We start from the raw sequence: 27875 nt of genomic DNA on the forward strand, positions 1-27875 counted from the left end.
GGAATACAGTGTAGATAGCCAATTTGCATAACCAAAACACACATCTTCCAACCAATGTGCAACAACTTGACTACATTAAATTCCATATCAATACACACCTAAAGTATAAATGTCCATCAATACAGACATAAAAAAGAAAGACTTAAGGAATTATATAAATGCACACTAACTGAAACTGCTTGCTACAATTCAGATAACTAAGACATAGATAAAAAAAGTGCTAAGAAAATTTTTGACAGTCACATCCAGTTATATATACATGTTATTTTGGGACATTCTGCCAGATGTTTTAACCACTTATATCATAAAATTATGAACTGTAGATACTTATTTCCAGGGATTTGTACATGCCTTTCTCCCAAGATGAACATCTAGAGTTCTAAGATGGTAGTTTCTGTTTCAATCTGTAAATTTTTTTGTTAAGCACATGAAATTATAAGCCTCAATTATTTTGCCTTGTGATAATTGCCCTAAGGTCATTTACATTCATATACTTCATGATTTGAAAACATTTCTTAACTACAAACAACTAAGTCCACTGACATGGCTCATAATTAGAGCATTTCTCCCAACATAAACAACCTTGTTACATTTAACAACTGACAATACATGGAGCAGTTCTTAACATACTGTACTTCAGAGTTTGTAGACCTCATTCATATACTAACACCTATTCCTGATTTTCTCCATGGACCACCCAGATATTTTTAAACATTATTTGGAATACAATCTTGAAACTTATTAGCAAGAGCTCTTCAAATTACAGGTTAGTTGTGAAGATTAAGCAGCATTTTAGGTTGATAGCAGAAAGGTTAAACTTTCAAAAAACAAAAGCAGTAAAAATAATCTTATCTATAACTTCATCCATTTTTTTGTATCTCATGCAATATCAAAACGTTAGTAAATGTAATACAGATATAGAACTTGTAATCTTTAATATTTTCATGACAGTGGTTTGATTTGTTTTGCATTTTGTGAAAAGCTACATGAGGGCTATCTGCATTAGCCCTTCCTAATTTAGCAGTGTAAGACTAGAACGAAGGCAGCTAGTCACCATCCACTGCCAACTATGATCTACTCTTTTACCAATGAATTGTGGAATTGATCATCACATTATAATGCTCCCATGGCCAAAAGGGCAACCCACATTTCTATATGAAGATGCTCCAAATTCTCAGTTGGTGTCTTTAGAAATGAGAATAAAAAAAACCATGATTGATATTATATTGAAATGCCATAACTTCCTGTATTTATGGGCTTGAGCCTCAAATATTTTAGACACCTCTGGCTTTAATTAAGTCAATTATGAAAATTAAGTGCAATGAACAAAGCAAGAAGATATATTCAAAGTAAATGAAAGAAACAAGAACTTTTTATAAAACTTTCATTATCTATACAAATTATTGCTACTAAAATTACAGAATTACAAATGCCCAGTTAGGAAATATGTGGATATGAAAATTATTAGTAACACATTTTCTCTCAATTATTGAAAGTTAACTTCATTCAAGGCTGCAGCCACAATTTCAGCTTAGTGGAGTTAGCTAGATCTTGTTTTAAAAAAAATGCGAGTTATTCTTTTACACAAAGCTTTTGAGTGATTTATCTTGCCCAAATTAAACTTGTAAAATAAAAGTATTGAAAAATAAAGTAAAAAGAGAGGGGAGCTTATGTTACCTCGTGCTAACACGATGCTAAGTTGTAAACTTTTAAAATATGTGAAATCTTAAGTTGGTCCTTCCCTGTTCATTTAAATTAAATTCTAATATATTTTCTTTTCTAATTATGAGTGTTTATTCACTCATAATTGCACGTTCATATTACATACATGTATTTTTTAATATAAATAAATTATAAATCAGTTTCAAATGTACACTTGTAATCTGTGCACATATATCCCCTCAACAACAGCTTTTATCTAACAGACTTCAGTGATGTAGAAAGCAATAAGTAGCTTCTAACAAACAGGACAAATTATTTCCAGTAAAAAGCTTTGAAAATATAGTGAAAAAAATTAATTGTCCACTTTACTTCCCACATAAACAAGACTAGAAGGCTAAATGTTAATTTTCCTTTACAAAGTGTATTTAATTTGTAACATGATTAAAATATATGAAACTTCCCAAGGCTTTTTTTAAAAACTTTGTGACAGTCTAATGCTGTTTTAAGCTACCATTATATACCCAACCCCTACATATCATCTAATTAGAGATACTTATTTTAGTTCCAGGTACTGCCCCATTCTCCAAAAAAACTTTCATTTCAGTGGAAGTTATATGTGAGGAGAATTCAAAAATCTCAAAAGACCAAATCCCAATGTTTTTGAGCTCTATAAAAAGCACATGAATTAAATTTAGAGCTAAATACAAGAGTTACCAGTGTATATACAAGGGTTCAGTGTGGGAGTAACATGAAGTTGAATTTTATGGTAGTTATTCTACTTTAGGAATTTTTTTAAAACTTTTGAGGGTAAAGGACAGTAGGTAATGTTTAGTAGAAGTACTTTAGGGATGCCTTTACTTTTCTACTTTTGATCTGAATACATCTCTTTATGAGTAACTGGCTGCAGACAGTGAAAGGCTACAGAAATTGTGATGTTGTGGGCACAAGCACTAAACGCTACACACTTAATTGAACTTCCATGATTAATGAGTGGTGTTTCATCTGCATTTGGATTTCATCTGTTAAATGGGATATCCAAAATACTTTTGGGTGCTATTACCACAGGTAATCTCTGTCATGACCTTTAGATTATGACCTGAAAGCATGATGAATTTAAATGAGTTTTGAAATACTCCTGAAACATCACTTATAATGTCTCTTCATGTATGGACTTAAATATGAAGAACTTATCTTGTACAAGCACATACACTATATTCTGAAATGCATTTTTACATGTAACATACATATTTATTCCTTATTAGCATTATTACACTGGGGTTATTTGTTATAATTCATAGTGAAAATTTATCACATTGACAAAACTAGGGTGAAATCTACATTTCAAAAATGGATAATGTGTTAGTATAAAAACATGGAGGATCATTTTTCTGTGTTACCCAACCACAACAATTGCTTCCTTTACCAAAAATAGTCAGTTGCAACTACAAGGGGTCCACTGGGAGTAATAAATAAATCTTACCTTCTGCCATTAGCTTTCCATTTCCTGAACTAGTCACATACTTGTATGAACAATATAATAAAACCCAAGATGACAACATCAGTAATTTTTTGTTACTGGAAAGACAAAATAAGAGAGTTTACTTTCTAATTCTAGAAAATACAACATTCCACTTACAGTAAACTGTTTTAAATTTTACTTCATTTTTAATTTTTCTACTGCATTCCCATTATTAGGAGCAACTATTACCTAGAGTATAACTACCTACAGACAGATTTGCTTTGTTTTCAGTAGTTAAGCATTAAGTTACACAATGGGCTATCTGTGCTCTGCCCACCAAGGGTATTAACCTAAGACCACAGCCTCACTAATAAGCCAATGAGGGGTAGCTACAGAAAAAATAGGCTTATTTATTTCTGATATTTACAAGGGCTACATACACTAGATGCCTCTCATATTAAGACACACTAGAAGGAAGGCAGCTAGTCAACATCATCCATTGTAATCTCCTATCCAATCAAACAGTAGGATTTGACCATCACTCTTATATTGTACTCACAGTACTTAAGTTTGGGGCATGATTTTGCAGCTTGAGATTCATTCAAATTCACATTATGGCATGTTGACTACAAAGCAATGTCTAGTCTGACAATGATAGCAGTTCCTGTTTCCAGAAGTGAGATGTAGATTTGAACACCCATATCTGATCCTATTTTAGACATTATTTTACAACTGAGGCTTTTGAATAAATGTTAAATCTGCTAGACTGTATCTAATGTTCTGTGGGCCCTATTTCTTACTTCTGTACATTTTACCCTTCCTTCAACATTGTCTGTGACTCAAGTTTTATACATATAAAACGTTTGTGTGTTCATATATTTTGGTTTAGTTGTTGGGAATGTTTTCCTAAAAGGTCATTGCAGATAGAGATGCAACAGTGTTATACTTTTTCTTGTTCCCTTGCATTTCAAAAGTAACATAACTGTTCTATAATTCATGCATATCTTACAAAGTTCAGGTACACATTTCTTAAACATTAAAACTGAGAACCATAAATTAATTTGAAATATGATGAAGATCTTTATGTACTTCACACAAAATCATTATTCAATCATACAGTGTAGATTCCAATTCACCAAACTTTATTTCAAATATATATAAACATGATTTACTTTCTGCCAATGGTATTTTTGCTCAAAGAAATTATATCTATTATTAACTTTACACGATTTGCCTACAGCTCCATTCCTAATTCCAGTTTTAGAGGGAAGCTACTGTTGTCTCTCTTAATCATTTTTTAAAATAAAATTTTAAGGTATCTATTGATTGAAGCAAAATTTTATATCCAAACCAATTCCTAATACAACTTAGGAAATTAATTACATTTGCTCATTTACTATTTTTATTGTTTAAATTGGTGTCACATTCCTATTGTAGTATTTCTCTCTTCATTTAGAGCTTCCTTCACATGAACTGTAGCTACTATAAACAAAATTAGCAGTTTCTATATCTATATATATATACTTTACACATATATTTTCTGTTATGTTTTGATTCACTTTATAACTTCAAAATAGCAGCTAGAATACAATACTCAGAACTATTGAAGAATAGTATAAAACATACAACTTACAAAACTTTATAAGCAATACTTTAGTTCAAAAGTAACAATGAAAATACAAGTTTTTTTAGTTCCTTTCACAGTTATTATTTATAAATCTTTTTGCTTTTTATGTTAACATGTACTATTAGGTCAGGTGATTAGGGCACTTTTATTAGAAAAATGTTTAATGAAAGATGAAGTATCTTACTAAAATATGTATCAAACAGCTTTGAGATGAGAGTACATTTATTTGATCTATCTGACCTGACAGAACTTTAAATTGTTGCTGTAAATTTAAAATGTCAAAGTAGGCTATGTATTATGCAAATTTTAAAAACATAATATATCTCAAAGAAATAAAAAAACAAGACAAGAGTTGCAGAAATATCATTGCATGCTCCAAAATGCATGCACAGTGAACCTCTCTTCAGAGATCATTATTTGATTTTTGAGCTAAGTACTGGTTCACAGGTAAAATGAGTTTTTCTTTCAAGTGCATTAAAAATTTGCAGCACTACAAAAGCATACAATGTCTTTCCCTTTTCCACCATTCTCTCTGCTTCTTTCTGTTAACACATGGAGGCTGGTTTCTGGAATGAAAGAAAAAAAAACTGTATTAAGCAGAATCTAACTTTACTATGGTAATGCTTACAGCCATAAAATAACATTTCACTACACATTAACATAAAATCAGGTATGCCATCATATGCTTCAAACTTTGTACTACAGGAAAAAACACACACCTATGTCTCATTGTTGTGGATTACAACAATTTATCCTACCACAAAATGTAATCATTTTCTCTAATCTTCTAATATTTTACTTACTGGTAAAATGGGTCAATGAATAATTCATTCATAATTTGATCAAAAGCTTACATTAAATCAAAATTTTAATGAAATCCCCTCTTTAGTTTAGTATAATATCATATAATTATGTGTAAGAATAAATATTCTACACTAAATTACAGACTCAAATCACTAATATGCACAACAGTGTGGAGTAAACACAATATGAGAACTTAAAGGTCAACCAAACCAAGTTGGGCCATAAAAAAATTTTAAGTGAAATTATGAAACAAATGTGTGTATGTTAAAAACAAAGTGAAAGATAATAAGTGCAAATATAAAAGATTTACACACACAAAAAAGATAGTAGCCAAGTTGACAAATTAATACTTACAAATATTCAAGTACCAATAGGCTTAAAATTTCACAAAAAATTCAGGTAGCTCTGGAGAGACAAGATTACTGAGAAATAATAAAATATATTTGGAACTAAAGCAGAGAACTGTAGTGAGCTACCAATTGTATTACTATTTTTATTACAAGTTTGTTTTGGATGTTTGGATTATTACTTGAAATGATGACAACAAATCAATAAAAAGGTCTTTTTAGAATTCTATTTAATAATATATATCTTCAGACATATTAAACACTTCATTAATTTTTATACAATCTCTTTTATAACCCTCAATCTGTTGCCTGTGTTTTATACTGATAATAAAACAGTAATTTTCTTCCCAATGAAAAAAACTTAATGTGATAGAAGATTTCACATTTTTTGTCATTTTGTTATTAAACTATTAAATTGTAATAATGAGTATACATTTCTTTATCTTGAAATAACATTTTGGTGTGTATAACATCTTCTCTAAATTGCATAGTATATAACAGAAATAATTACAACCAACAAAAGTACACTACAAATAAAAATCAACCAGGCCATCATCATAACTAAATATATATACATGTTTCTCTTTCCTGTATTTATATATAAAAATTACAATGCATTGTTTTGTCTGTTGGGTAGCATTGCTGTTAGTAATCTTTCCTGCCATAAATGTAATATTTAACAAGGTTTAACTATATTAAGAAATTTAAATTAGTCCTAAAAACATAATATAGTTTAACAATACAAATCAATCATTAAAAGTATAATAATTGACAACAAATTCAAATCAAAATAATTATATTCAGTATTGTAACTAATTTAACTTGTGAAAGAAATGCACAAACAAAATAGCATATATTACTTAGTGAACTCACAAACACTAGTTCCTGTCTTAAAACATTGTCAAATATATATATGAAGCACAGAAACCTGTGTGTCTATCTATCTGTCCATTTTCTAACTACTACTAGGTCTCTAGGCCAATCTCAACCAAACAAGGGGCATGTTAATGGTGATTTAACATCTTTCTCTACCCAACGTTATTACGATTATTGATAATTTTTTACCTTTGAAATATGTTAACAATAATTACATTCATAGATAGTGCCACATCCTTACACATAAGAAAAAAAAATCATTTTCTGTAACACAACATAAACAAAATGTAGCATGAGAGCACAACATAACAGGTTTACTAATATATATTTTAATGTTAATGTTTGTTTTATTAAATATATATTTAGAAATGTATATAACTTATATTGTTTAATACGTGCTGCAAAAATCCTGCTGTTCTCTAAATTTGTAAAGTATTTCTCAAGCATAAGAATCAACAACATATATATGTACGTAAATAATAGTATTGTTGGGCCAACTGAATTTTTGAAAACATCACCTAAAGTTTTTAAATCAATACACAAGGAGACAGTTTAATAATACTGTTGTAAGTTTGCTACAGTTGGTACACCAAAACCTTAGAAGCTATGACTGTGATAAATGTTTATTAGTTGGAAAACTACAGATATTTGACCACAAATGTTTATAGATTTTGAACATTACAATCGATTCAATTTCAGAGAATTAACTTCAGACATGTTTCTATGAAAAAATTGCATAATTTTAGCAGAAATATTCACGTGTGAGAAGCGATCATAAATATCATATGAAATTGCATAGTGTTTTATGAACCAAACAAAAATTAAATGTACAGGTTTATGAAATAAATCTTCACAGATATGTTTTACAAAAATTTAGAAAGATATAAAAGTCAGTAATTAAAATATATAGCACAGCTAAACATTCTTTACTGTTTATTTGAAAAATATCACATTTTTTTTTAATTTCAAAGCTCTAAATTCATACAAGTATCAATTGTAAAAAAGTTATTTTATTTTAAAAGGAACACAATCTGTAAAAAGTAATTCTAAAGTTTCAAACTTCCATATACTAGTATTTTGTTGCCGTTTTTTTCCAATGCAATAAAACCAGCTGTAGAATAGATTCAGTGAATCAATGCATTCAGAAATTGCAGTTAAACTAGTTCACATTTGCTTAAACAGTTAAATCTCATAACAATTCCAAACCTAAATGATTTTATATAATAAAGGAATCCTAGCTCGTGGTAGATATCTCCATTGCATAAACTAGCTTCAGAGGAAAAATGCTAACACAGACTTGCGTAGAAATGTTAACTAGAAACATTAACATATGCAAGTAAAAAATATGTGTAAAAACAAGATAAGTTTTACTCTTAACATTTTAGCCTTCTAGTTTACTTTCATAATGTTACCTGGAACAATACATTTTTATTGTGTTAAACCATGATATTACATTAAGATCTAATTATGAGTATACAAATTATAAAACACTCTCAATTTAAAAAAAAATTACACAAGACTTCAGATGTTTTTGGTTAAGTGTTACAATGGATTGTATGCTTTATCTTTTGTGCAACTGTCACAATTAATTACAAACAAAATTTACATTTGTATGAAAACAAAAATAATTAGTACAGGGATTTAAAAGCACATGAAAAATAAAAACGTTCAGCTAAAATGCTAGAAATGATAAAAAAAAGTGTTGTTACTTTTCATAGCTATGTTTTTGTTCTTGTTTTTTACAATAATAAAAATGGATTTGAATACATATACCAGTGTTCAATATAAACATAAATGAATTTTAAACACAGGAGATAGAGCAGCATGGAAATGTAATAACTTGCAACCTTAAATAATTGTGCACAGCCAACTTTTCAAAGTACATATACGTGCAGGTTAAGTAGGAAAATTAAACAAACACAGTAATACCCCATTTAGCAATCAGGATGGGTTCCTTAGCACAGAGTCCTAAACACAATTATTTAAATATTACAAATGGAGATATGTAACTGAAAGCATTGTTTCTTAACTGTGAATGATGTCTAAATACTATATTTAGACACTGGTAAATTACTCAATAAAATATCATAATTGCTGGGAAAAGTAACTTGCTATTAGTCTTCAAATCTTGTTTGGTTAAAGAGCCATCAAATAGAAAAATGGACCCCTCCTGCCACATCTTTCAGGATTCATCAATACATATAGTTCTCATTTACATTTAAACTATATTAATTATAACCACCAGACATGCAAGGTTTTCATCTATCAAATAAAGTGTAATATTACATTATTTTCTGTACAGATATTTGTAGATCATTTCCTAGAAAAATGTTTTTTTTTCCATGGAAACAATATTGTGTAGTTCATACTGCATTGGTAGAAATGGCAGAATAATTCGGATAGTTACAGGATAAGTCTATATTTTGCATGTTATTATTCTATACTCTTTGTTGCATTATTTTATTCAACAACAATTATTTAGTACACTATTACCATTACCATGAAAATGTAGTGTTCAGAGAGTTATGAATTTTCTAATTATTTTTCTCGTTCTCATGAAAAAATACTTCTAGGATACACAAGTTCTATAACAAATCAGTTTAAAGAAGGGTCTTACTGTACTTTGTCGGTGAAGGTACTATATACTTAAATACAGCACAAAAATTTTGCTAATAAAATACATAACCTACTGTACCTGATGATACGAACTACTTCATGAAAAGCAGCATCTACATTGAGTGGTGGATCTTTGGCACTTGTCTCTATGTAAGGGATCTGAAGAACAAGGAAGGTATCTTTGTATGGTTTGCATTTTTCTTATACATATTATTAGTTTAATCATTGTATTTTTTTTTTTTTATTCAGAGTAGAAGAAGTGCTAAAAAATTATAAAAAACAGTAGATGTTTAAATTAAATAAAGTTTAAAGTAAGCTTTAAAATAAACAAACTTACAGGGCATGATACTTTACAGTATTTGAAGAAAATCAAATGCATAATATATGGTGCTTCAAAGGTATCCAGATCAGTACATTATCATCCATTTTAGATTAATGTACAAGTGCACATGAACAGTACACAAGCATTACGGACATACTGACAAATGGCCAACAAAATGTTGCTGCTGCAAATATGATTATTCCACACCTAAAGGTCAACTAACTTCTGGACCATCATGAACTGAACAATTACCATATTTCTAACAATATATGGTGAGAATTGGTTACACTAATTTTGTACACCTACTGTAGGGTTAACCATATTATTCCACTCTGTCCCACAGTGGAACACCAAAAGTATATAAATTTGCAATGGTAAAAATCCAGGGTTTTAATCCATATGGTGAGCACAGCAGTTAGCCTAATGTGGTTTAGCTCAAAAACAAACAATTATTCCACTGTAATAATGCCATTAATAGTTCTCACTTTTACCCACTTCTCATTTAGATAAGCATGAAGCTTCATAAAAAGGTAAATAAACAATAATCTGATCAGAGAAAATATAAGTATTTATTGCAATACACAGATACACATGGTGCAGTTTTAAGAGATTTGTACAATTCATCTATGTAAAACTCCATTCAATAACTGTCATTTAAACTTTATGTGCTTACCTTTAGCAAAGCTGCCAATTCTTTTCCTTGTTCTTCTGACACAACTCTAAGGTGAACTAAGTCAACCTTATTGGCTACCAGCAACATAGGGTAGGTATCCCTAAACAAATCATTTAACAGTTGCTTCTAGAACTCTCTGCTCACATATTTGTTATTATATAACATTATAACAATTCAAAGCTAATTTAAAGAACAATTAAGCATATATATGTATATACACAAAAATAAAATGAAAACTATAAAAAGCATTTTAGAAAAAATACATCAAAGCATAAATAAACATCTGTATTATTGACATATTCTGCATACACTTTAACTTGATGATGTTTAGAAACTAGTATATTTCACGTTATTTTGCTATTTTGAGAAAATAATTTTATGTGCCACCCACAACAGAAAATCAATAATTGAATTTATAATATGCAATTATTCTTAAAAGTTTAAATATAATAGTGAAATAAAGTAAAACCTTGAGCTGTGTCAGGTTATTGAGCCTAATTTAACTATAGTTTTCACCTTTCTTAAAATTAAGATTTTCCTTACCTGAAAAATATTTCCAATAGATACCCACCTCCATGCATAGATTAGCTATTAAAATTGTACTATTCTGGTTGTGCTTGTCAGAAAAAGAGTCAGTAGTTTTTATGAATGTAATAAAGCTCATTCTCATATCTGCAAACTAATAAAAACTTCTGACTCTCTTTCTGGCAAGTACAGTCAGAGAAACTGTAAAATTTCTAAAAAGATTACTTGCACAACATAAAATCCCATTTATGAACTTGATGATGCTTTGAGCTAACATGTTTGAGCTCTGGGCTTGAAAAACAGCATTTGCTCTAAACATCACCAAGTTAATGAATTAGTACAATACTATTTTTAAGGTTGAGTTTTTTCTCTAAAAGTGTATTTTATAAAATACCATTTGTCTTATCTAATATAAAAATGCACTTTCCAGCATGCAGAACATATCCAAACGAGTTGTTCAACAACTACAGATCTTCTATTAAAACTGAAAAAGATCTACTTGTCACTTAATACTGTAAAAAACCTTATTCTATTAACAATATAACTCTAATCAACATTGAAACTGATCTGATTTTGAAATTAATGCTGATATATAGATGAAAAAAAGGCTTACTGGACTGCTAATCTAAATACTATTCAACCAAGTGAAATAAATCTAGAACCTAGAATCGGTGACCTCCAATCATTAATTTGTTTTCTGTTTTATTTTTTCATGTAGTGTAAACTCAATGTTTACCCCTAATCTTTCTAACTTAAGCATAGTTTTTCTTCACCATCTGTAAAACAAAACATCTCTAACATCTTTTTACATAATCCTCTCATTTTCATCCCTGTCGCACCAGAAATAAGATACACTTAACAACAGCACACTGAAAATATACAAAACACTTCCTCGGAGCCCAGGTAATGATCATGGCATCACTCAATTCCATTTATATATTACTCAATCATTTACACCACCATTCTCAATTTACCTCCAAAGTAGAAAAGTCCACCTTTTTAAACGTGCTCAGGTTATATGGCTTTAACATTTCTCTGTATCTTATGTTTTTGCATTTAGTTTATCTTGGCCTTCACAACTGTATAGTCCTACTTTAAAGCTTCCCTTACAGCCATGTTAACATTTTATAACAAAACTGAAAATATTTTTCCTACAGATACTTAATACCCCACACTCAAAGCTATCTTAATTTTGATTTGCCTTCAGAGCATTGCTAAAAGTCTTCATTTCCACACCTTTACAGCAACGTGTTTATCATGTGGCTACCACTTGCCAATAATACTGCACTACAATACTAATTGCAGCACATTCCTTAATTTTAAGAATTTGCAAATACAAGCTAGAAACACTGACAAATCAGAGGGAAGAAAGGGTGAGTTGAACTAAGTGCCTATCAGAAATACATTTTCTGTATAAGAAAATGCTAACTTATGAAACAGCACAACCTTCACTCTCCCAAAACTAAAATCCCACATTACAAAGATGAAGGATCCAGTGAGGGTTTAAAAGTAATCAAATAAGTAGAAAACAACCATCATGAAAGTATAAATATGCCACAATTATAAAAAAAGACAAACCTTTGTGGTTTAACAATACTCTTGGAACAGATATGCTCTTTATCTAGTGTGAGGTAGAACTCCAGCACAAAGTGAGGTGTCTCCAAATAAGAAAACAGCTACAAAAGAGCAATGGCGAGACTCTAATCTCCTAAGTATTTTTGAGACACCAAATACACAAAATTTAAATCCTGGGTGAGTGGGTACCACCCATTCAATAGCTCATTGATGAGGTACGATCCAGAAGATAAAAGAAGAAGATCTAGAAGGATAGAGAGAGAACAAAATGGAAGGTAGAAACCCAATGATAAAACTCAAGGAGACCATGAAAATGTCTTGAAAAATAGCCAAAGACACAACTTAAACCTACTGAGAAGTAATCATTACTAACAAACCAACAAAAATGTAAAATCTACAAAGTACACAGAAATAAACATACAGAACTGTGAAATTTGACCTAAAACAGAAGACAGTATGCAATACCCCAAGTAAAAAAACCACTAAAGGAACTCAGAAGATAAATGACCCTTAAATATCAAACATACAAGTCCACCCAGATAATTTACAAGACAAAAACACATGAAAAGAAATTCAGCTCTAAAGAACATTAGAATAAAAAGGTACCCAGTTAAAAGTAACAAAGTTACAAACTCTAATCTAATTCACAATTAAACATAACTAGTAGTACAAAAAGGAACTTGTAAATATATTAACAGTAACAGCAAAAAGAAGTAAAATGCAAACAAAAACAAAGGAATAATAAAATTCCATATGGAAATTTAAACTAAATTAATATAGATGACAAAAGAAGAATAAAATTATAGCTTACCAAACACTTAGCAGAAAAGACATCAATGAACTAAATTATTAAGTTCAGAAATGAGGTTCATCCACACAAATTGCTATAATGTCACTGAACATGGAGAATGAGAAAAACACACTGAAAAATGAAGAACACAATATCATGTGTAGCAATTAGTAAAAAAACTACAGTAAATGGAACAAACTGTCAGAAGTCCAATATCAGAGAAACTAGTTTTGACACATTCATGCAACCTCTTTAGCCTCACAGCCTGGCATATGTATATAAACTGGTCAAAAAATGCCTACATGACTACTGATCTTGGAGTTCCCTTAATGACATAGAACATCAAACAGTTAAGTTTAAAGTGACCTTTGAAGATATTGAAATTATGCAGGTTTTTGATTAAGCAACTTTCAAATGATTTTTCTTATGTTATTAACCATTTTGTATAATATTCTTGTTGATTTCCAATCAATTCAATAGCCAGAATTGCTCAAATGAAGTAAAATAACACTGTATTGGTTCCTAAATTTATTTTTTGTTATGTTAAGAAACTCTTGTCAGTACTTCTTGTGGTTTCTCCTACATTTCTCACAGGATTGGCATGGTATAGAAACCCCTGAAAATAAAAAAAACATGGCATGATATAAATGCCTTGCTTTTTTATATTCAGGAGTTTTTCTATTTTATATTAAGTTATTTTCAATGGTATTCTGATATTTATGTATGATTCTAAAATTATTTTTCCTTAACATTTTCTCAGAGGCTTCAATGTTAGTGTTGTAGCTAATACAATGCAGTTTTGCATTATTATTATGTTTCTCTACTTTCATGAAACAAGGCTTTTCTTGCCTTAAGATGGCAATTTGTAATTAAATGCCAAGGAAAATGTGGTTCTTTGAAAACGGAAAAGATATTTTCAATTTTGTATTCAAGTGTTTTTGGGTGGCATATTTTGTATTCTCTATGAAAAAAATGAAGAAATAACATTTTGACTTGTTTATAGTGAAATGATAAAAAACTGAACATATCTTGAAGAATTTGGTACTTTACAATATACTAAGAGGATCAGTTCTTGGATTCATATGTTTAACAAAACATCCAAGAAAGGAAGTTGTTCATACGTTTCCTTCCAGTTCTTGCTGCTTACATGTATATTTTAAGGAAGTTAAAACATATTAACCCTTCCTCAAATAATATGTATGGTTTGCCTAAAATGCATAAAGACTGTCCCCTGAGAACTATAATTTCTAACATGTCAGAACTAGTTTCTCTGTTATCTGACTTCTGACAGTTTCTTCCATTTATTGTTTGTATTTTTTTTCACTGAACAAAATCCACCTCAGCATTTTGTGTGGAAAAGTGCCATAAAATAACAATTTCCACACAGTAGTTACATCCCTCTTCACAAAAAGCATAATGTGAAAGAAAAAAATTGTTGGCTGAATATAAGACAAACTCCACACAACATAACACGTGTGTTTCTTCAGATACTGTTGGCCCACCAGAGACCTTAGGACTAGTGTTCTACCAATGGTGGGAATTTTAACATCTGCCATATTAAATCTTGAATGCATATAAACAGAGCAGAATTAGAAAACAGGAACATTTCTGAAACAAACAGCAGAAACAATGGAAATTAAACACAAGAAAGTCAAAACTTGAAGTTGAAATTGATATAAAGTTATGAAGCACAACCAAAATCATGTCACAGGGAAGATGAGTTTAAACACATCTCTACCCTAGAATGCTGATCGAGAAAGCAAGTATTATGTTGAAAAGATACAGGTATAGGTGGCATAGTATGATTGGTGGAGGGTGGTCACATGCTCAGTACATGTTGCTGCAATGGCATAAAATGAAAGGATATAACAGACTGGTGCACTGCCGAGAAATTTTAGCAATGCTTAGAGGGCAAATTAAGGTTGAGATACCTTGAAGTGATAGGATGGTATCACTATTTCAGAATATCCCTTGCCCTGCCCTATTTAAATGTAAACAATCCATTCTAAAACAACTTTCTCCCATTAAACTGATCCCACAAGTCCAAACAGCCAATTTTATCAGCCTTATATAAAAAATTAAACCATGAAATTAAACATCATCAAATTCAAAACATATGAAAGAATAAAAATCTGAATAGGGATATACAAAAAACTCTGAAAGTGGAAATGTGTTTTCTTACCTATCTTTCACTCTTAAGATCTGAGTGTGAAAGTAAGGTATGTTTTCATAACTTTGCTTGTCAGTGACTGAATATACCAGAAGAAAACCATCTCCTTTCCTCATGTATTGTTCTCTCATGGCACTGAATTCTTCTTGTCCAGCAGTATCTAGGACTAATGATAAAAAATACAATTTGAAAAAAAAAAAATTTGAAACTAAAAAAATATTCTGAAAAGTACATACCTAAACATTAAACTACCTCCCTCGTTAAAATTGATGCAGAATATTTATACTTAAAAAATAACTAATTTTATGAATATGTACAAATTAATCATCCAACTCATTTCACTACATCTTAGTTATCCGTTTTTTGTTTTCTTTGACACATTTTGAACACAAACTGTGTCCATTTTCCAGGGCAACTATAACTGATATCATAAATAAAATTCAACCTAGTATTTAGCATAACTAATTCAAAATGCTATTATTCTTACCTATAAAGATTAGAATACACTGCTGTATCAGCTTGATACCTTTGCTGTTAATGATATGTCAGCCATAATCCAATAATAATGATAGGTGTATTTATGTTTATAGATAGATTAACTATAAAATGTTCTACTACTACTGCATATTCTTATGCAGGTTTGTACAGATACAGTAATTAAGTGTTCACTTAGTATCAATAATAAAATTAATTGAACTTTTATATTTCAGTTAATAAACACTTTTGTTTTAAAGCATCAGTGTTAAAACCAGTAATTATGACTCACAAGACTATGTTGTTTTTATGTTTGGCTAATTGAGAATTCATTATTCTCCCCATGTTATTTATGTGTGGACCCTATATGAGTTAAAAACCTAGAACACTTACAAACATGACTCCACTACTTCCATTATGTCAGTGCATCAAAACTGTCAATTTAAATAACCATAAGATAAAATAACTCAAAAATTTGTCATGACATCAAAATATGATATATTATTTATAGCACCATTAGAGATGATGAACAACCACAACTGAATGTTTCACAAAAAGATAAATATTTTTAGCTGAATGACACTATAACTTGTATAACCATATGTAAAACTATAATTTACTATAGTCCTAGGATTGCATGAGAAGTTACCATGTTACTTTTAATTTCAAAACATATTTATATTTAATACTACACTGAAGACTAATAAAATGAAAAATCCTTGAGCACATCATTATATATTAAGATCCCAGTCTTATATAAAATACATACATATGTTAATCTTGAAATGAAACCAGCACGACTTGCAGAGAAAGAACATTAGAATAAACATTGTGGTTATTCTGGTGTAGAACTTTTAATGAAAGGTATAAACTTCTACATACAATTGTAGTCTGCTTTTACATTGTACCTTTCATTTATTTCAATAAGCATCCTGTTGATCCTTATAGAAATAGACATCCAAAAAACAATAGTAGGTTTGATTTGGGAAAACTTGTTATGAAGTTTCTCATCCAACTTAACTGCCAAATGAAACAGACAAAGACATGGCAGTGTCAGAGTAGAAAAACATAGTGTCAGCAACTTCACTCTGGTGAATACTGACTTGGCCAAGCATCCCAAAAAACTGATTAGAAATGGAAGACAGTAAAAAGTGGGAAATCATTTTTGAATGTCTAAGAGAACAGAGTCAGAACTGATTTGAAGAGATTCCAGTGCTAGCAGACAGCTAAAAGTACACTAACTACAGTTAGTGTAGTGTTTAGCTTCTATGTGGTCCAAGGCAAGAGAAATGGCATACAATTTAGAAAGGAACAAAAAACTGTAGATGAAATCCTATGGGCAACCACTGTGTCACAACAAACCATGTCAGAGCCCAAAGAATAACAATTTTGAACCAAACATAAGAATGGGAACAAAAGTATGGTTTGAAACATGTTTGATGAAGGGAAGATGGTAATTCCAATCAAGAGTATCTATCATCTTCAGAAGACTCAGAGGTGGGAATGGTAGTGCGACATGATGGAAAAGGCTGATTGTAGGGTTGAGAAGCATCATCTAATGACAAACCCAATTTGACTAGTTATGTCTGTATATGAAAGCCAACAGGAAGAATAGTATACCATCTATTCTGAAAGAGCACAGCCCAGTAATAAAGGAAGAACAACCATAGGTTGGCACTGTTGTAATAATCAAAGCTTGGCTGCACATTGTAAAGAAAGTTTGAGGGACTTGGTGTACATACTCTAGATTAAATAAGAGCATATCACTCCAGATAATGTACAAAGTCCAACATCTTCAAGGCAGAGGGCCTCAGCAAAACTATAGATTTGAATGTTTGATGATACAATAGATCTTCAAAATATAGACTACTAATCCACTCCAAAACAGGTGAAAGAAAGGGTATACGAAATGTTCCATGCCTTATACACTTGACATGAAACTACTTAATGTGAAAAATTAAAGTACATGTACTTTCAAAGATAAGCCCCAAGAACTTTGGTTCAGTAACCACAAGAAGAAGAACACCACTGAAATGAAGATTGGGATCATGCTGTAAACTCAACTGGTGACAAAAAATGAATGCAAATGGTTGTTAAAGGAAGGGAAAGTGAAACAGTTTGTAGTGGTTCACTTCAACAAGCAAGTTAACATAGTATAAAGCTGCATGGCAAATATGTTAAAATACCAGAGAAAGATAACTGAAAATACAGAACCTTTTCTGGGTAGTTCCCTCACCACGTTTAGGAATCTACCTCAACAGGTCATGGAGAAGGGATAGGGAGAGAAACAACAGTTGAGCCAGAAAGAAATGAGTCACAAGAAGGATCAAAGGTATGGAATAGAATGGATGAGAGAAATTGCTTGGTAAAAAGATATTACAGCATGCATAAAGGAATGGTCTTTCCAATCCTGACTTGAACACAGCCAAAGCAAGTGGAACTGAGAACCAAAAAGACAGGAATCTTGGCATTCAAGTGAGTAGAAAGTGCACCCAGTTGAAGAATATCCCACTGAGAATATAGTTACCAGAATACATGGGGGTTGAGAGAAAACTGTTGGTAGAATTTTGTCAGGATAGAACAAACAATTTGCAACAAGATTGAGGGCACCTCATATGTGGCAAGCCAGCAAATGAATTTGATGGCTGTGAGTCTAGAAGAAGAGATTTATAGAGCAGGAATATGAGGACCAGGATCAAGTGACTGGTGATGTAAGAAGCAACCACTGAGTAAATGGAATGAATCACAGCTGCCATGTCTTGCAGAAATAACAGAAAATGAGCCCTCACACCACAAACAGTAAGCAGTTCCAAAGGGTTGATATGATGACCTAACTCTTCTATAGATTTTTTGTGTATTGCAGCATGCATTGAATCCAGACACAAGGCATCTGTGAAGACATGACCAAATGGATGGGTAAAAAGAATAGGTACCCCTACCATCATGTTATCCCTGTCTAACTTTCAGAAGAAGTCAAACTGAGAGGAAACAGGAAGAGATATTTGAAAATTTAGAAGATCCCTAATGGAGTAGCAATGATCTTGTGGTACCCACTTTAAGAAATGATGTAGGAATGGCCCAAAGGAATAAAATACTCCAATAATGACCAATTTGCCAAAGAGAGAGAACCTCTCACACAAGAAAAGGTGCAGATAATGCCCTCTGAACTAAAAACTCCTTGGATCACAGACAGAAAAGAGAAGGCTGGACTTGGTTTACATATGAATTGAGAAAAATACTCTCAAATGAACAAAATATTGAGTAGAGTGGATAATCCAATCCACCTATTTAATTTCAAGTTGGGTATTGAGGAAAATTATGAAAACTGAGCCCATAAGAATGAAATAATGGGGCAAATGACCAAACAACCCAGCAGGTAGCATAAGGTTTGGTGCCTGCTTAAAAAGAAGAGTTCATAATTAATGTGATATTTGTGGATAATGATGGGATGCCCAAGCACTATGGGTGTGAAAATAAGCATCAGACACATTGAAGGTTGTCATCAAAAGCCTTGGAAGAAAGACCCAACTTAGAAGCAGTTACAATTTGTTGGTGAACCAAGGCATGTTGAGAAAGTGATTCACATGGGAGAGATCTCAAAGTGAAGACTGGGTCCAACTGCATGAATGGAGTGAGCTGCAGTAGGAGGGTGTTTCAACTCCAACTAAAGGAAGGTTGTCGCATGCTTATTTGCATAGTTAAACATAACTGAAATGTATTATATACATATAATTAGATGGGCATTAAAGGCTACTAGCAAGCAAAAGTTTGTGCATTAGAGAACAGTTAATTGAGACTAGCCAACAAAAAGTATGTAATTATATCAGAAGAGTGGTGTGCTATTCAATGGCTAGAAGATACAAAAAAGTCTCTGTCAGGGCTTTCCTTGGACAACAACAAATTAGCATAATAATTAAATTATTAATTACTATTTAGTAAAACATATCAGTACCTATTAGATGGTTGCATAACCAGGATAACTATTGACATCTGATTGTCATAACTATAAAATTGCTTATATATATATATTTAAAAAAAAAAAGTCATGGTTATATGCATTTGAAATATGTGATATTTTTATAACTTTAACAGAGATTTAAGACAACTCAATTTTCTTCTAATCACCTTTACTGTGGCTCAAGCATGATTGGCCAATTTTTTACATCATAATATTCCAGTCAGGATGCCATTAACTTTTATACAGCCACCATACTGCCTTTTGTTCCAAAGCTGAAATGCCAATTAGATTAAGAACAGCTGGAAACTGAGCTGCAGTCATGAAATGAAGAGTATTTACATTTTCACTTTCTTGTTAAGAAAACCAGAAAAGTACAAATGTAAGTACGATAAGACTAACTATGCACATGCCAGCATGTTATAATACATGCTAAATGAGTAAACAGAATGTATGTAAAATTAGAAAGAAAATTTCTGAATGTAAAAGTGAAATGAATGATCCTAAATCATCAACAGACTGTCATTCAAGAAAAATAAGTTAAAAAATTATGTTAGAAATGATGGTTAATATAAAGGAAACAAAATACCAAAATAGGAAATTGTACTACAAAACAAGAGGATACAAAATGAATGCAGCAACTTAAAAAGAGACAAGCAACTAGCCTTCAATATCAATGTCATGGGACAACATGGAACCTACTGGCCCAGCTTGACTATTTCATTCCTCTAAACTAAAACTAATTATAAATAAATTTAAAAAAAATTAAAGCCACCCTTTATCTTTTATATACCTGTCAAGCTATCTACTAACCTCACTCAAATATACCATCTCTACAACATCTGAAGGCAACCTACTCCAAGTGCCAATCACTCTGTTAAAAAATGAAAATCTCAGCTGAAAATAACTCATATCCTGCCAAAATTTATATTTGTGTTCCCTAGTCCAACTGTTCTCACTGTTAATCATGAAAACAAGATATTGCATCAACACTATCAATTCCTTTTAAAATATTACATATCTCATTCTAACTTTTTTTTTTTAAGAGAAAACAATGAGAGATTTCAGATTCTCCTTGGACAAAAATCCAACCTTTTCCTAAACACTTTCCAACAATCTGATGCATTTTCTTAGGTAAGGAGCCCAAAACTAAACACAATGCTTCAATTGTGGCTTAACTAGTGACTACAATAAAATTATAGCCTCTTTAAGCTTGTATTCAATATTTCTCTGGATACAACCAAAATTCTTATTTGCCTTATTGCTACCAACAGTACACTGCATGGATGGCTTTAGAGACTGATTGCACACTACACCAAAATCCCTTTCCTTCATAACACTGTTAAGGTTATTCTCATCCAAATTATACTTAATTCAACTTATGATAACCCTTGTACATTACATTACATTTATTAAAACAAAATTTCATCTGCCATTTACTTGCTCTATTTACTAAATCCTTTTGTAAATGAGCTGCATCCTGTTTGCAGTTAGCAATATCCAAACCTGCAATATCATCTGCAATTTCATAGTAATTTATTAACAATGGTTTCATCTATGTCATTAATGTAAATCATAAAGTGCAATGGTCTAAGATTAATGTAAATGAACCCCATTTGTAAAACCCTCTGTTCTTCCATCCAGCAATGGCTTATCCTACACAACAGATAAACTTTTCACAAAAATATTTTATGTAATGTACATACATAAGCAGTAATCTTTTGAAAGAATATTAAAAGATTTGTAAGCTAAAATTTTCCCAAATAAATTAGAAAAAAAAAAGGTAATAAGAATGAAAACTTAGCCAGGTTTAACTGAATTATAAGATAGCATTAAAACAATAATATAGTCTCCTTTATATATATATTTATATACACCACACAAGGGTATATCTCTGTCCTACTATTCTCACTGTTAAATATGAAAAAGAATGTATTGACACTATTCTTTCCTTTTACAATTTTAAACACCTGTATCAGATTCCTTCTCTCCCTCTTCCTTTTACAAGAAAAAAATTGAGATTTCAGCCCCTCCTATCATAAACATAAGAATACTAAACAAGCAGTTAGAACAATAAGTGATTAGAATAACTTAATTGTTGGAGTACCCTCATTAAGTTTATTACTCTTTTTATTATATTTAAATGTTTTCTAAGAAATTAAGTTTAATGAACAAATGTTTTGAAAATGATTCAGCATCAATCCATAACAGAATGTATGATAATGATTTAAAATGCATAAGAATTTGGAATGATAGCAATTTATTTTTAAATGTAAATAAAACAGTGCTCATGAAAGTTTCCACAAAAAATTAAATAAAAACTTATTTCAAAGCAAAATGATAATTTATTAAAACTATTTGTACATATTTATGTGTTAAGAATAATATGAATTTTAATCCAATTACACACAAAAATCAGTGTTAAATACATTAGAGTAATATTAGATTGTAAATTAAATTGGATAGAACACATTCAACTAAAGAGACAAAAATAAAGATATCAGTAGTAAGGCTTTATTATTAAAATCATATTTACACAAGAATGAATTGAAAAATATTGTTTGATTCAATTCTATAATATGGTATCATCTGCTGGGGAAGTACATATTAAACAGTTTTAATTTATTTATAAAATATATTATGTGTGTATTACCATTGTCACAATATGATTATACTAAATTAGCTTTATAAATTGAAATATACTACTGCTGTGTAAATTATATGTTAAAAAAAACTGAATAGATTCATTGCAGATATTCAAAACTGGCAACAAATAAAATCAATAAATCAAAAAAGAACTGAAGAAGAAGGATATTTAAAACTTCCTAGAGTAAACAAGGAAAAAGTTGTTTATATGAAGAATCAAAATTTTTTACTAATTTTCAAAGTGAAATAAGATAAATTTAAATATTAAGTCAGTATTAAAAGACATGGATAACTAACACAGAGAAACCAAAAAATTATTTATATACATAAAAAATGTATATTAAAATGTTACAATATGCTTAAATTGCACAAAACTTAATGAAAGGAATCTTAATTAATTCAATATTTTATAACAATATTTGTTCATTGTGACCCACACTTGATTAATTATGTGGATCTTCTTTCTTTTACATGATTGTATATTTTTTATATTTTTATTCTTTAATTTCATACTGGGTGTATAGTCCTTATTTCTTAAATAAACTGAACTGAAAACTGAACACACAGAATAGCATGAAATTCACAATGGATACTAATATATGTATAAAATTTTATTTAGAGAAAAGCAATTTTTTTCTTATTTGGACTGAAAACTCAGCTGGGAAGAGTATTCTTGACTTTAACATTTAAGGTTTGTAGTGACTCATAAAAAAAGATTTAAGTTGTATTGTCAAAAGAAAAACAGCTTAGACTAGGTAGATGAGCTCGGTTCTCTGATCAACAAGAACCAGTAGTTTTGTGAATTACTGGTCAATGATCTGAGAGGTATTCAGTAGACGGTGAATAGAAATGAAGTTGAACAGGTACTAAAATAAGCTAAAAAAAAAACTTTTCTTATGGTTTATTTGAAACTGTGAAGAAATATGAAGTAATTTTAAATAAAAGGTCTATAGAACACACACACAAAAGATTCACCATTCTTATGAACATTAAGGAAAGAAAGAGTTAAGTGGTAATCTTACTGATGTTTAGAATATTATCTATGATAAAGACAGGATAAAAGCCTTTGATTTCTTTATGCCTTATCTGAAGACATTAAGGGCACTAGTTTAAATTTTGGGAAATACGGGCTAGATCTCATTTAAGACAGTTTTATTTTTCTAGCAAGGTTATTAATTTATGGAATGAGTTGTTGTCAGCAACAACAGAGGTTGAAACATCACAAAAGTTTAAGAGGAGAGTCAATGATTCTTGAAAAACAAGTAGCAAGTTTAAAAATTTTCATTTTTATTTTTCTTCATCAATCAGTGTATATGTAAGTAGAAACTTGAAAGACCAACTGGTACCTTATATATATATATATATATATATATATATATATATATATATATATATTTCTTTCTATGCTTAGTGTGAATTTAATATCTGAAATAAAATATATATTAATTTTCCTGACAAAATATCATCAACAGTAACTATTTCAAGGATAAAAACAAAAATACCAGGTACCAAACAGAGATGAAAAAAGGGCTAATCAATTTAGAAGTTCATTAATTACCTATTTTAATTATATTTAGGAAAAGGTAAAAAAAACTGAATATTGGATATTTATTTTTTTACAACTGTGATTTAATTTAAGAACCTGCAAAAAGGATTAAACTGTATAATGATAAAGAATGTCTGGTAGTATATAAAACATACAATTAATTTTTTTTTAAGACTGAGAAAATATAACTACAATGTATTGAAACATAAGGAAATGAAATTACTGCTCTAGTCCAGTATTCCTAAGATTGAATATTTGAGATGTTTACATGAGGAAGACAAATTTTAATGATTAAAAAAAATCAGATGATGACTATGTATAAAACTGCATAAAAGTTGTGCACATATTTACAGTTCTTGTATGGGAGAATACTAGCCCAAAATAGAATTGTCACTTCTTAAACCATACACTGTAATAAGCTTAAAAACTGCTAAACATATGCAAAACAAAAATTATCAAGCATTTAGTCAAGAACTTTTCATAATATCCTGTTTTTGTACTGCATTTTACAAGTGAAAGTGTTTAAAATATAAATGCCCTGAAATATAATCTGCAAAATCACAGTTCATGCAATTCTATAATAATTTTCATTCCAAAAAAAGAAATAATAAAACAAATACTAAAATAAAATTTGCATACTAAAATATTCTACAAAATTAATTGAAAATATAAAGAGAGCATATAAAAGAGTAGTGTTGTGAAAAACAAAACTTACCATCGAGAACGCACCACTGGCCATCTATTTCTGTATGTTGTATGTACGAGTCTTCTATGGTTGGATCATAATCAGTAACAAACAGTTTTTGAAAGAACTGAATCGTAAGTGCAGATTTTCCAACACCCCCGTCACCAACAACAACAAGAATGTAGGTTACAAGATTTTCATTTGGGGCCTTAGACATGGTAATAATTAAAAGTTCAATGGAGTGATTTCTCAATAGTTCACAAAAGGCACTTGTTGAAGTAAGCAAAACCTTTTATAGATCTTTATAACTTACAGATCTTGAAAAAGTTATAGAAGTCACTTTTTGAAACTGCCAAGTAAATGAAACACAAATTAGCATTTAATATCTCACAAAAGCCACAATTACTATATGTTAATGACCAGTAAACTACCAAAGGAAAAATAGTTTTTCAAAACTACTTACTGAAAAACGTGCACTATACACCAAGTTAGTATTTCCTGGTGCATTTTACAGTCTAAATAAAAATTAATAAAGAATGTTGTTAAGCTGTAGACTTACTTCAAGTCCAGTTACAATAAAAATATCCACACTGAACCTGCATCAAAAAGAAATAAATAAAAAAGCTGCTATTATTTTCACTCTGCTAAAGATGAATGTAGTTAATACTAATTTACAGGGTAAACAAATGTTTAAAATAGTTCTAAATTTTTTCTATTTGCTAGAGACACTGAAGCAAAAAGACATTATACATTTTAATTGACTGGTTAGTAGCAGTAATGATAGTTAACATACATGGCATTCTCATCTGCTACCGTTTCTTGAAAAGTTACAGTACATTAATCACATAACATGCATATGTAATATGATTGGTTATGCATGGGTTGCATTAGCTGTGTCAAAAAAGTGAAGACACTATACTTATGTAGAGAAAATGTATATAAAAATGAAAGTTGAAGTTATGGTATTTTCAAAGACAATGGTTTTAAAACCAACAGGATGATGGTAAGATTTGATCATAGTTTACTAGATTCTTGCACATCTATTCCTACATTATAACTGTTGACCAGAGGGAAGCTAAAAAGATGCCACCTGTGAAGCTACTCTTAATGCTCAACCCTCCACACATGCACACACACACACACACACACACACACACACACACACACACTTGAAACTCTGCATTTTTTTAAAAACTGCTAATCAGGCCTCACTTGGAGTATTATGTACAATTTTCTTCTTTTTTATCTATGATTTGAAAATGTTCAGAGAATGGCTAATTAACATGATTCTAGAAATGGAATTTGTCTTATGGGGATAAGTTCAAGTCATTTAAATTATGTTTTCTTGAGAACAGATGACTAACAGGTAATAGACATAAAAACCTTGGGGCTTACCAAACATTATTTTATAATATTATCACAACGAAATGGGAACATATTATAAGCAGAATCATGCCAATGAGAGGACACGTCTAACTACAGGGTGTTCAGAAAGTCACTGTGCAGTTTTGTAATCATATTTTATTAAGTCTATTTGAAGCCAGCAACTGATAGCAGTGTTTAGAAACAAAATAAGAAGGATCCAGGCCTGTATTGATGCCAACGGGGATCACTTTCAACATTGTTTATAATCATCATTCATATTTACCTCCTGTATTCTATATTGAAACATGTCTGTTAATAGATATACATGTGCACAGTGACTTTCCAAACACCTTGTACAACATTAAATACATATGCTAAGCTCCAGTTAAAGATAGTTTTATTTATCAAGCATTAGTGGAGTGGAAGTTTAACATTGCTACTTTTCAAAGGTGGGTTTGCATTTTCAATAGTTATCCATATTTGATGTTAAACTTAAGGATGTGCTTGATGTTTACTTTTTCTAGAAGAAATCTACGCAAAGAAAGTCTACATAGGTCGGATAAATATAAAGTGGTTTTCAAAGTTCAATTACAAAGGTTTACAAGTTTTGTTTTTAAATTCTAAGAGTCTAGACAGTATATAGACATAAGTTACAAGATTGGGGTGGATGCAAATACAAAATTTTCTTTCTCCACAAAGTAAAGTATGGAAAGTTCACACAGCATTTACCTTAACGATTTCACGCCCTTCTGAACGATGTCAACAAAAACAAAATAACAGAAGGCGGGTGGGATGTTAAATGCGACTGCTAATGCAACCTGGCAAATTGTAATACCTAATAACATAACAGTTTACAATTGCTTAAATTATACATAAATATTTCAATAAATTTGACTATCACTCAACATAATATAAGTGTTTGCTTATATATTTGCTACCGACATACTTACAACAACAATATTTTTCACCATTAATATTAACTAGTGCTAAGGCTTACCATATTTACACATTTACACCCAAGACTACCCTTTCCACCGCTAGAAGTGTACAAAACAATGGTCTTCGTTATTACTCATATTATTGCTAAATAATATGCAAGAACAAGAAATTTGACGTTCATATATTTAGAAAGATTTTTAAATATAACAATAGAAAACAAGTAATAAAAATGATTAAATAACATTTACCTTGAAACGAAATTGATTAAAGAAATTTCATAATAATTTCCCGATATATTTTACACATTTTTTGTTTTATTGTAACATGATTCACCCATTATTTTGTTGATGCAATGCACTGCGTTTTCAGATAAACCAATATCCACACGAGCAGCGAATAAGTACGATTAAATAACGAGAAGATCGAGTAGGAAATTCGTAAATAAATCTAAATTTGAAAACCTAACTGATATGAGATGAAAAGGAGAACAAACTCTATCCCTACTAAAGAATAAAAAACGCACAAACACACAGTGTACCAACTTGTGCAGACACAAGAGCAATTACCTCTAATTAGATCAGTCGTTATTTTTGTATTTCACAAAATGAATTTGAACATAATTAAATACGATGAAAACCAAGTACAACGGATAAAATATATTTAGGTAGAGGTTAGAGATTCATGGTCTTAATGTGGGCTCACTTATAATTTTTTCTATGTAAAATAACAAAAATTATTAGCCACTGGGTCCTCAAAACCTAAGTCCGCCACTGTAGTTCACAGTCTAACAATAAATTTTCTGTACTTTCTTTTACAATA

The 27875-nt window shown here is 30.4% G+C and overlaps 1 protein-coding gene across 5 annotated transcripts; it reads right to left on the reverse strand.

Annotated features, from left to right (window-relative positions):
* Window positions 1-4242: 4242 nt before the first annotated feature.
* Window positions 4243-27229, reverse strand: LOC143233927 (ras-related protein M-Ras-like). 5 transcript variants are annotated; one of them, XM_076470823.1, is made up of 7 exons: window positions 26847-27153; window positions 25312-25348; window positions 24783-24960; window positions 15459-15612; window positions 10387-10486; window positions 9471-9550; window positions 4243-5314 (listed from the first exon to the last, which is right to left on the reverse strand). In XM_076470823.1, the coding sequence occupies exons 1-7, from the start codon at window positions 26960-26962 to the stop codon at window positions 5239-5241; spliced, it is 741 nt and encodes a 246-aa protein (XP_076326938.1). In that variant the 5' UTR covers window positions 26963-27153; the 3' UTR covers window positions 4243-5238. The 5 variants fall into 5 exon arrangements, with proteins under 5 accessions (XP_076326938.1, XP_076326940.1, XP_076326939.1 ...); XM_076470825.1 differs by having other exon boundaries at window positions 24783-25101; window positions 27115-27133; XM_076470824.1 differs by having other exon boundaries at window positions 24783-25348; window positions 27115-27229.
* Window positions 27230-27875: the final 646 nt, after the last annotated feature.

The sequence above is a fragment of the Tachypleus tridentatus genome, chromosome 12, assembly GCF_004210375.1.
Source record: "Tachypleus tridentatus isolate NWPU-2018 chromosome 12, ASM421037v1, whole genome shotgun sequence".
NCBI classification, from domain to species: Eukaryota; Metazoa; Arthropoda; class Merostomata; order Xiphosura; family Limulidae; genus Tachypleus; species Tachypleus tridentatus.